At 46.3% G+C, this 12,403-nt stretch overlaps 1 protein-coding gene across 1 annotated transcript in view; it reads right to left on the minus strand.

Annotated features, from left to right (window-relative positions):
* Positions 1 to 12,403, minus strand: part of hapln4 (hyaluronan and proteoglycan link protein 4) — a 22,809-nt gene continuing 10,406 nt past the window's right edge. The window contains exons 3-5 of the mRNA XM_063032004.1: positions 8,376 to 8,738; positions 6,470 to 6,769; positions 1 to 1,804 (exon numbers count right to left, since the gene is read on the minus strand). Coding sequence (XP_062888074.1) covers positions 1,515 to 1,804; positions 6,470 to 6,769; positions 8,376 to 8,738 — 953 coding nt within the window. The 3' untranslated portion in view covers positions 1 to 1,514. The remainder of the gene's footprint in view (positions 1,805 to 6,469; positions 6,770 to 8,375; positions 8,739 to 12,403) is intronic.

Consider the following 12,403-nt stretch of genomic DNA (forward strand, 5'->3'; position numbering starts at 1 on the left):
TTGAGTCATATCTGAATGCTTTGGCACCATCAGTTTCGGGATTGGAACCCATTGCATTCCCAAGAAGCTGAAGTGTAACTACTGGGCAGGGTGTCATAACAGGGAGAGTGCTTTCTACAGGCAATGAAATGCTTCCTATCTGGTCCTGTTGGCACAAGGAGGAAAGCAACAACCATTTACTGCAAGATCCCACAAAGATCAGTAGATAGTAACTAGATGTGAGGCTGAGGGGTCCAGCTCAACCTGAATACATTGAACTGGTGTTCACAAGGACAATAAGACTTACTTCTGCAGCCTAGGACACTCCTGCTATCCCTCATCAGCTTTTTTCATTGGTTTGACACCTATAACATCCTCCAGCCAGGCTCCCACTGATCTACTGACATTCGTGCACCCTGTTACACCCTCCTGGAACCTCACATCTTTGCAATTCCCTCAACCCATTCTCCACTACCTCCTACAATGTGTTTGCTATATTGCATTTACCTATGAGGTAAATGTAACATGGCGACAGAGGAATGGGGCACTGGCTGTCTAACTGCTGTTTGTTCCCAGAGTGAGGCTTGGGCAAGTTGTTAACTCTCTGCCCATTGCACTGAATGCTAATCACCATGAATAACATTCCTCTACAGGTTATTCACCTGAATCCACAGCTGCCACAAAATTCCTTTTTCTGAATTTTCTTTGGGATCAGTCCAACCAGATTCACACACATCTGTGCAGATGTTTCAATAAATGCTCTGTTAGGTAGCAAAAACCACTGGTAGCCCTCCAGGTAAAACAATAAAGCAATTCACAAATGGAGTGGACACTCAGGCCATTGGCCAGTGCAATGTGATAATCTATTACTGACTCCTGTACCACAGTGTGATCCTCTACTTCACTCATTGTTACGCCCTCCTTAACCCTCAGTATGAACCCGCACAAGTCCTTTCCCAGATCACACTGACCACCCCAGGGCTTTACGTTTGTAACTGTCGCTGTCCAGAGAGGGTACTGCATCTGTCCCAGGAATGCTTAACCAAAGCCCTTTCTACCCCAGTCTGCAGGCTTCAGGGGCAAGGGCAGATTCAGGCAACTCCTCTGTTAGGTACATGGAGCTGCTGAACTTCCCACACCCTGGTCTATTTTTATTCTGTAGCCAATGTGACCAGAGTGTCACTCACCTAGTTATGATCATGTTGCTCTTTGTCAGATCCTGATGTACGCAGTGAGACCACTGACTACGCTTCATGGGTTAATGACAGCGTAAAGAAGCACAAGCTTTTCCACGATAATACTTCCCCAACCCAACCGCGGTAATGACATTTAATTCTGAAGGGTCAGGTAGTCTTTGAAAGCGTGACCTCGTGAGAAGCCGTTAGCAAAGTTCTCCTGGTGCCTGGCTGTAATGGGCTCTGAGCATTCAGCTGCCCTGGCTGATCCATGCAGGGAGAAGTTACATCTGGGTGTGAAGGTGAAGCTTTGCATTAAAATGTTAATCCTTCATTGAAGATGTTGCCTTACTTTTGTCCTCATTCCTTCCTCTTGAAGCAATAGACTCCATACAGCCGGTGCCTCCTGTCTGGGAACCCCAAGCTGCGGACCCCAGGCTTGTTGCCCCCACACTTGGAGCGAGGGTTGACAATGGGGTAGCGGACACTCCCATCAGCCAGCCAGCCTGGACGACACAGGTCCAGTAGCTGCAGCTTCCAGGCCGTGTACAACTGGCCCACCTTGGCGATGGAGCCATTCTTCTTCTTGCATGCTTTCACTGCCTCCACGTAGTTCAGTTTCCGAAATGTCCTCAAGAAATACACTTTTCCTGGGGGGAGAAAAGAAAATTTAAAACAATAAACCCATCAGCCAAGGCAGGGTCACAAAGGCAGAGTGATCATTTTAAAAATAGAACAGGACAACACAGAAACAAGCCCTTCAGCCCATTGTATCTGTGCTGACCATGAACTGGACAGGCCACTAACCTTGACAGCCCATTCTAGGCCCACCACTTGGTGTAAAAGAAACTTGCCCCTCTCATCTTCTTCAAAATTACGCCCTCTCTCAAATGCATACTGGTTTTAGACATTTCAACCCTGGAAAGAAAAATATTGTCTGTGTCTCTCACGATCTTATAAACCTCTATCAAATTTCCACTCAGTCTTTGCCAAGCCAGAGTAAACAATCCAAGTTTGTTCAACCTCTCATTATAGCTCATGCCCTCTAATCCAGGCAGTGTAAGTATTTTGTAAACCTTTCTCACGTCTCCTCTCACCCAGCACAGCTCCAGAGAAACAAGGACACAACTCAGCACATATGGAAACCAGCCTCTCCTCTATGGACTCAGTCTATACTTCTCTCTGCCTCAGTAAAGCAGCCAGTGTAATCAAAGACCTCAACCACTCCAGACATTCACTCTTCTCCTCTCTCTATTGGGCAGAAGATACAAAAGCCTGAAAACACAAATCACCAGGCTCAAGGACAGCTTCCATCCCTCTGTTAGCAAATGATTGAATGGACCTCTTGTATGATAAGATGGACTCTTGGCCTCACAATCTACCTCATTATGATCTTGACTTTGTCATTGACCTACACTGCACTTTCCCAGTAGCATTTACACTTTACCTGGGGGGATCTGCAGTGACTGGGTCTTTTCCAGTAGCATTTACACTTTACCTGGGGGGATCTGCAGTGACTGGGTCTTTTCCAGTAGCATTTATACTGCATTGCTATTGTTCACACTGCTGATGCATGACTGTGTCACAGGATCCAGCTCAAACTGTGTCATCCAGTTTATGGGTGACACAGTTGTGGTCGGCCTTATCAAGAATGATGATGAGACGGAGTATCGAGAGGAAGTGGATTGGTGTGAGAAGAACAACCCAAGTCTGAATGTGGAGAAGACAAAGGAAATCATTGTGGACTTCAGGAAGGTGCAGATGAACTATTTCCCTCTGTGAACGCATGGCTCCTCCGTAGGGAGAGTTAAGTGCACCAAGTTCCTGGGAGTTCACATCACGGATGACCTCAGCTAGTCCCTTAATATCACCTTCCTGAAGAAAAAGACACAGCTGCACATCCATTTCCTAAGAGGATTGAGGCAAGCAAGACTGCCCCCCCCATCTTAACTGCGTTTTACAGGAGCACCCTGAGAGCATCCTGACATTGTATCTCCATCTGGTATGGGAGCAGTCGAGGATCGGACCCGAAGTCCTTACAAAGTACTGTGAGAACAGCAGAGATTATCACCAGAATCAGAATCAGGTTTATTATCACCGGCATGTGATGTGAAATTTGTTAACTTAGCAGCAGCAGTTCAATGCAATACATAAGTTGCTGCCTGTACATTCCACCCGGTGCTTCAGTTTCCTCCCACAGTCCAAAGACACACCAGCCGGTAGGGTAATCGGTCATTGTATATTGTTCCGGGATTAGGCTCGGGTTAAATTGGAGGTTGCTGCGTGGCATGGCTCAAAGGACCAGAAGGGCCTGTTCCAAGCTCTATCTCAAAATATATAAATACACAAATAAATAAATAAATAAATAAGAAATGCAAGAGAACATTTAAGAAAGAAATCATGATGGCTAAAGGAAGGCATGAGGTTGTCCTAGCAGACAAGGCGAAGGAGAATCCTAAGTGATTCTACAGATATGTTAAGATCAAAAGGATTACAAGGGGCAAAATTGGCTCTCAAATCCATGTGTGCAGCAAAAAGAAACATAATAATAATAGGCATCCATTAGTCTCGTGAGACCATGGATTCATGCCTTGGAAGGTTTCCAGGGCGCAGGCCTGGGCAAGGTTGTATGGAAGACCGGCAGTTGCCCATGCTGCAAGTCTCCCCTCTCCACGCCACCGATGTTGTCCAAAGGAAGGGCACTAGGGCCCATACAGCTTGGCAGCGGTGTCATCGCAGAGCAATGTGTGGTTAAGTGCCTTGTTCAAGGACACAACACGCTACCTCAGCCAAGGCTCAAACTAGCGACCTTCAGATCACTAGACAAATGCCTTAACGACTTGGCCACATAGAAACATAGAACACCTACAGAAACATAGAAACAGGGAAAACCTACAGTACAATACAGGCCCTTCGGCCACAAAGTTATGCCGAACATGTCCCTACCTTAGAAATTACCAGCCTCACCTATAGCCCTCTATTTTACTAAGCTCCATGTATATCTAAAAGTTTCTTAAAAGACCCTATCGTATCCGCCTCCACCACCGTTGCCGGCAGCCCATTCCACGCACTCACCATTCTATGTGTAAAAAACTTAACCCTGACATCTCCTCTGTACCTACTCCCAAGCACCTTAAACCTGTGTCCTCTTGTGGCAACCATTTCAGCCCTGGGAAAAAGCCTCTGACTATCCACACGATCAATGCTCTCATCATATTAAACACCTTTATCAGGTCACCTCTCATCCTCCGTCGCTCCAAGGAGAAAAGGTCGAGTTCGCTCAACCTATTCTCATATGGCATGCTCCCCAATCCAGGCAACATCCTTGTAAATCTCCTCTGCACCCTTTCTATGGCTTCCATATTCTTCCTGTAGTGAGGCGACCAGAACTGAGCACAGAACTCCAAGTGGGGTCTGACTAGGGTCCTATATAGCTGCAACATTACCTCTTCGCTCCTAAATTCAATTCCATGATTGATGAAGGCCAATACACCGTACGCCTTCTTAACCACAGAGTCAACCTGCGCAGCTGCTTTGAGTGTCCTATGGACTCGGACCCCAAGATCCCTCTGATCTTCCACACTGCCAAGAGTCTTACCATTAAAGCTATATTCTGCCATCATATTTGACCTACCAAATAGAACCACTTCACACTTATCCGAGGTGAACTCCATCTGCCACTTCTCAGCCCAGTTTTGCATCCTATTAATGGCCCACTGTAACTTCTGTCAGCCCTCCACACTATCCACAACACCCCCAACCTTTGTGTCATCAGCAGGCTTACTAACCTATCCCTCCACTTTCTCATCCAGGTCATTTATAAAAATCACGAAGAGTAGGGATCCCAGAACAGATCCCTGAGGCACACCACTGGTCACCGACCTCCATGCAGAATATGACCCGTCTACAACCACTCTTTGCCTTCTGTGGGCAAGCCAGTTCTGGATCCACGAAGCTATGTCCCCTTGGATCCCTTGTATCCTTACTTTCTCAATAATTCTTGCATGGGGTACCTTATCAAATGCTTTGCTGAAATCCATATACACTACATCTACTGCTCTTCCTTCATCAACGTGTTTAGTCATATCCTCAAAAAATTCAATCAGGCTCGTAAGGCACGACCTGCCCTTGACAAAGCCATGCTGACTACTCCTAATCATAATATACCTCTCCAAATGTTCATAAACCCTGCCTCTCAGGATCTTCTCCAACAACTTACCAACCACTGAGGTAAGACTCACTGATCTATAATTTCCTGGGCTATCTCTACTGCCTTTCTTGAATAAAGGAACAACATCCACAACTATCCAATCCTCCGGAACCTCTCCGGTCCCCACTGATGATGTAAAGATCATCGCCAGAGGCTCAGCAGTCTCCTTCCTTGCCTCCCACAGTAGCCTGGGGTACATGTCATCCGGTCCCAGTGATTGTTTGTCATTTATATCAAGGATCTGGATGATAAAGAGGTCAACTATATGAGCAAATTTGCATATGACACCAAGATTAGGGTGTAGTAGATAGCATGGACAGCTGGAAAAATGGGCTGAAAAATGGTAGATGTAATTTAATGCAGACAAGTGTGAGGTTTTGCATTGTGGGAAGACAACCAGGGTAGGTCTTACATGGTGACGGGTAGGGCACTGATGAGTGTGATCAAACAGGGGGATGTGGGAATACATGTTCATAATTTCCTGAAAGTGGCCTTCATCACAGCTAGATAGGGTAATAAACAAAGCTGTGACACAGTGACCTTCAACAATCAATGTACTGAGTACAGGGGTTGTGATGTTAAATTGAAATTTTATAAGATATTGGTGAGACCTAATTTGGAGACCTGAGTTGGATGATGAGCCATGATCACACTGAATGGTGGTGCAGGCTCGAAGGGCCGAATGACCTACTCTTGCACCTATTTTCTATGTTTCTATGAATACTACGTGCATTTTTGGTCACCTACCTGCAGGAAAGATGTCAATATGACTTGAAAAAAGTGAAGAGAAAATTTACAAGGATGTTGCTGGGACTTGAGAGTTTGAGTTTTAGGGCAACAATGAACAGGTTCGGACTTTATTCCCTGGATCATAGAAAATTGAGGGGAGATTTGATGGAAGTATACAAAATTATTAGGAATATAGATAGGGTAAAAGCAAGCAAGCAACCCTAACTGATCCCTCACTTTTCTTTCTATCAACCCATATACCAACTGCCTTTGACTAATCTCATGATACAACTTTCCCGTTAGAACTTTTATCCTCCTCTTCAACTGACCCCATGTCTTTTCCTTATGTTTTCTCACAGATTAACTGGGCCCTCACCTTTCAGGTCTGAGGTAAAGCAGAAGGCATCGTATCTCTGATCCTCCTTGTGTTGGTAGCTGTAGTTCCTGATGCCGGAATGATTAGATCTGCCACACTTGTGTTGCGGACTGTAGTTGGGATACTGGACGGATCCATCAGCCAGCCAGCCTGCCTCACACCACTCCAAGCCTTGCTCCCATGCCCTGTGTAACTGCTCGTAGGAAGCCAGCATGGCATCCTGCCCAGCACAGGCAGCCTTGGCATCATGAAAGTTTAACATCTGTTGTCCCAACCGTGGATGGTAGAGGAAGACCACACCTTTAATTGAAGCAGAGGCACCTTTAACTCAGGAGCTTACCGCCACAGCCCCTCCCAAGCACACGAGCACCAGCATGAGGTGGACGAGGGCGAACACTCATATTGTTCCTCTGCACATCTCACACCATCCTTCACCTCTCCTTCACTATCACTGCATCTTGGTCCCAGAACTCCCTGCCCAACAACACTTGTCCCAGAAAAAAGACGTTGGACTGAGAAGGTGTCTCACCCCTCATCTCTAAGGTAAACTGGGGATGAGTAATAAGTGGTGGCTTTTCCAGCACTGCCCACATCCTGAGAATAGATCAAGTCAGTGTGGTGAGGTAGTCTGGGTAGCACTGAGTTAGGGCTGGGTTGGGGTTGGGGTAGCATTGGGTTAGGGTTAAGTTGGGTAGCATTGGGCTAGGTTTGGTTTGGGGAATGTTGGGTTGGTGCAGGCTGCCTTAAGAGTACTGTCAACAGATTTGGGCCCCATATCTCAGAAAGGACGTGTTGTCATTGGAGAGAGTCCACAGGAGGTTCACAAGAATGATTCTGGGAATGAAGGGGTTAACATATGAGAACCATTGGCAGCCTTGTGCCCCTACTCACTGGAATTTAGAAGAATGTGGAGGAATCTCATTGAACCCTACCGACTGTTGAAAGGACTGGATAGGGTGAATGCGGAGAGGATGTTTCCTCTGGTGGGGGTATCCAGAACTAGAGGGCACAGCCTCAAAATTCAGGGGCGACCCTTTAGAACAGAGGTAAAGAGGAGTTCTTTTCGCCAGGGAGTGGTGAATCTGTGGAATGCCCTGCCACAAACTGCGGTGGAGGCCAAGTCCGTGAGTATATTTAGGGCAGAAGTCAATAGTTTCCTGATCAGTCAGGGCATCAAAGGATATGGTGAGAGGGAGATCCAGAATAGCTGAACAGACTCGATAGGCTGAATGGCCTAAATCTGCTCCTATGTCTTATGGTCTTATGGGTAGCATTGGGTTAGGGTTGGGTTGGTGTTTGGTAGCATTGTGTTAGGGTTGGGTTAGGTAGCATTTGGTCAGGTTGACTTTGGGCAGCATTGGGTTAGGGTTTGGCTTGGGAGTGTTGGGTTGGGTTGGGTAGCATTGGGTTAGGGTTTGGCTTGGGAGTGTTGGGTTGGGTTGGGTAGCATTGGGTTAGGGTTGGGCTGGGCTTAGTTGTGGTTCAGTAGTGTTGTATGTTAGTTGAGGTTGGGCTTGTGATGGATGGTCACAATGTCCTCTTTTCAGTTCACTGCCCTCCATCTGGTCACCCCTGGCACTTGTGCTCACAGGCAGGTATTGTAGTTCATTGCTCACCATCACCTCACTGACTAACCTGAACCCCAAGATCTCTTGCCACAGTGGGGTGAGAGGAGCCAGTGGCACAGCAAGCACCAGGATGCTGGGCTGGTATTACAGACAGAATGTATGCTGGCGTGAGTCACCAGGACCGTGGTGTCACCCAGCATGGGAAGAAGCAATGGAAGTGGTCCCAAGATATGGGGAAAGAATCTGGAAACACAGGGCTAGGGGTAGTTACCCAGCACCTCTGGTCTTCTCTGAAAGAAAAGACAACAGCTGATAAAACACAAAATCAAACCCTGTACCTTCCAAATTGAGTCTGACAATTCCTTTGTCGTCGTAGAGCTTGTCGATGACTTCACACTGGTACCTGCCATAATCCTGAAGTGTGACATCCTGCATGACCAGTGAGGCATCTCCTTCTCCATCCTCCTGCAGCCTCACTCGACCCTTGTACACCCCAAATGCCTTCTGCACGTTGCCCAAGGCCACAAACACATCGGTGCTCTGCAGGGAGATGGATTCCTTAGTCCACTTGATACGGGGCTTCTGGAGGCCCCAACTCTTGGCCTCGCTGTGATATCGGCAGGGGAGGGTGACAGAAGCACCTCTGTGAGTAAGGACCTTCCCTGGTGCAGTCTGGACCACTACGGCTCCATTCTCATCACCTGCACAGACGCCAGACAAAGGAAGATGATCAGATCCCAGAGAGCACACTGAACCTGGGCTGACACTGTATAAGAGAGTACTGCACTGTCAAAGCAGCCAAGGGCCAGAACGGGTTATAGAATGGATGTCCCACATACCCCCCAGTGCACGGGGATGATGGAATAAAATATGACACATTGAGGTACCATGGACTCCTGTGGCTGGTTGAGCTCTTATGAAAGGGATGGGCAAGGTCACCCCGATTTTGAAAAGGAAGTGCCTTCTCCTGGTTCTCTGGTCAATATTAACCCCTGAACAACACCACCCTCAACTTATAACAAACAAGAGAAAATCTGCAGATGCTGGAAACCTGAGCAACACACACAAAATGCTGAAGGAACTCAGCAGGCCAGGTAGCATCTAGGAAAAGAGTCCAGTCAATATTTTGTGTGAAGGGTTTTGGCCTGAAACATTGACTGTGTTCTTTTCCTAGATGCTGCCTGGCCTGCTGAGTTCCTCCAGCATTTTGTGTGTGACCCTCCACTTATGATCTAGTTGCTGTCACATTGCAGTGTGTTGGAGCTCGCAGTGCCGCACTGCACAACTACTGTACTATCTGTAGGGTGTTTTGGGATACCCTGGGCACTTGAGCAGCTTTCTATTTATTCTTTCTAATTTGTATGTTCTTTTTATTTTTAGTGAAGGTGCTGTGCTGTACTCTGTGCAGTACAGGTCACTCACACCTCTCCCATTGTCATGTACCTGAGAGATCTGGCAGTGCACCAAATGCAATGAACAGATCTGACTGCTACTCTACAGCACATTACCAGTTTTATGTGGTTTATGGTCTAAACTGGGAATAATGCATTCCTGGGAGTGATTACAAGCCACCGCTCTTATCAGGGAGTTAAGAAGTTATCATAAATCAGGAACAGTAAGATCAAGCTACTGATAGCCAAGGCTAGATTCTTCAAGTGAGATCGCTGACTCAAAATTACCCAGACGTTCCTGGCCTCAGACAGCCAGTTCAGTCCATGCTCCATGGCCAGGCCATTGCGGTCAACCCAGACGGAGACATCCGGTCTGGACCCAGCCACTGATAAGACATGTTAACACTTTGGCCTCTGGATCAGGAGCTGGGCTTCTGATATCACTGGACAGATCACACCAGGGAGCTGTGCCACACAGGTGAGGAGATGTGTAGGTATGAGAGCTCCCAGAGCAAATCATGCTGTAATCTCCACTTCCCAAGATTCATGATTGGTCAGGGCATGAAGGGACATGGGGAGAAGGCAGGAGGCTGCAGCTGAGAAAAAAAGTGGATCTGCCATGATGACATGGTGGAGCAGACTCGATGGGCCAAATGGCCTAATTCTGCTCCTATAGCTTATGATCTTCCCAATATTTGACTATGGCATGACGACGGGAACATGTAGATGGAGCAGAGCAAGGTTATAGTGGTATGGAAAATTAATTCACAGGGTGTGTGAGAGACTATTTGAATATAAAATCTGAAAGAGGTTTCATTCAGTTTGAAACCAGGATCAAAACAAAGCAAACGACACAGGTACAAGCAACACACATCAAAGTTGCTGGTGAACGCAGCAGACCAGGCAGCATCTCAGGAAGAGGTACAGTCAACGTTTCAGGCTGAGACCCTTCCTCAGGACTAACTGAAGGAAGAGCTAGTAAGAGTAACAGGTACAAGGTATGAATTGGTTGTGGTAGGGTGGGAAGCTAAATTAAAAGGTACAACGTAAACTAACAGTGGTCATCATTTAAACAATTAATCTGTTTATGTTGCAGCTCTATTTAGGCTGCATTTGGTTTATTGTATTCAGCTTTATCACCTCACTGTAGGAAGGATATGGACAATTTGAATATGGTGCAGAAAACATTCACCAGGATGCAGCCTGGATTAGAGGCTACGTGCTGTAAGGACATATTGGACAAATTTGTGTGGTTTCCTCTAGAGCAGCGGAAGCCGATGGGAGATCTGGTAGAGGCTTACATGAGAGTGAGAGGCATGGATAGAGAAGACAGTTAATATCTTTATCAAAGGTTGAAATGTCCAATACCAGAGGCAGGCATTAAGGTGAGAGGAACAAGTTGAAAGCAGATGTGTGGGGCAATGTATGCTTTTTGCCACAGAGTGGTGGGTACCTGGAATCACTGCCGGGTGGTGACAGAGGTATTCAAGGGGCTCTTGGACAGAAACATGAAAGTCCGGGAAATAATAGAACATGAGCATTGAGTAGCGGTTAGTTTAGTTTGGCCATTTGATTAGTAATTTAGTTAGTTTCGCACAACATTGTGAGCCGAAAAGCTTGTTCCTGTGTTGTACTGTTCCATAATTTTCCTGAGAGGTGACCTGACACAGGCGTGATCAAGAGAAGGTAGATGGGTATTAGAACAAAAGGCTGTAGGTTTAGGATGGGAGGAAGGAGATTCAGATTTAAATTATTTTCACATGGGAGGGGTAGGAACAAGAGCATGTAGGATTATGGTGAGAGGAAGGCGATTTAAAGGGAATTTGAGGGGAAAGCATTTTTACACAGATGATATCTGTTATGTGTAGCCAAAGGAGGTGTTGAAATCAGATTAAATCACTACATTTATGAGGCATTTAGACAGACAGGTGAGGTACAGAAGGATATAGTCATAATGGGCCGGTAAGTTTTTGTGAATAAAAATGACAGAGGTGTTTATGTTGAAAAAAAACTGTAATTCATTTATTCTGCTCCAAACACTGAACACAAAGTGCGGTAAAAACTCTTAACATAATTATGCCATCATGTCAGACCAGCCTCTTACAGTGAACCCAGCTCAGTGTCAGTGCTGTGAATTATTATGTGTATTTTCACCAATTACATTACCCTACACAGAACCACCCCCCGAATTCACTAAAAATGCATCGTGAGCCTGTCTGGAGCTCAGATGAGCCACTCAGCTCAGGTTCTATGTTCCATGGGTAGAGGAACAGCAGTGGCCTCTGGCTCGTACAGAGGTGTGTTGACACACTCATAGTCAAGTTGTGACGGCAGGGCATGGTAGTGGAATTCTCCAGATCTTGGTGGGCCAGTCTCAGGCGATGTTCAGGTTCACCCGTCCTATCCATGATACAAGTCTTTTCTCTCCATTACAAAATGCAGAGCCAGCCATAATAAGGGGGCCTAAAGGGATGTTGGTGTGCATCATGGCGGACGAAAACAAACGAGGTGGAACATAGGTCAACAGGAACCCAAGAGTGCTGTACGCCATGATGGGGAAGTAGGAATAGATACAAAGAAATTGAATTTACTGAAGAGGATGGAATGATGTTAAAACGCCGAGAAGGTGGTCATGGAGTCGGGAATATAATTACCTGGCACTCGTAACGGACCCCCGTATATCAACAGCTGGGGACAACTATGGGTCCTCTTTTGGAGCTGTTCTGAGTCCCAGCAGGATCCATGGGAGACAATTACAGAAATAAAAATGACGGTGGTGTTTTATGTTTAAGAAAAACCATAAAAACCCATTTATTGTACTCCAAACACTAAACACAAAGCGCGGTAAAACCTTTTGCGTAATTAAGTCATCATGTTAGACCAGCCTCATACAGTGAACTCTGACTCGATGTCGGTGTCTGTGAATTATGTATGTTTCCACCAATTGCATTACCCTACTGACCAAATGGCCTATT

This window comes from Mobula hypostoma, chromosome 24 (genome assembly GCF_963921235.1).
Source record: "Mobula hypostoma chromosome 24, sMobHyp1.1, whole genome shotgun sequence".
NCBI classification, from domain to species: domain Eukaryota; kingdom Metazoa; phylum Chordata; class Chondrichthyes; order Myliobatiformes; family Myliobatidae; genus Mobula; species Mobula hypostoma.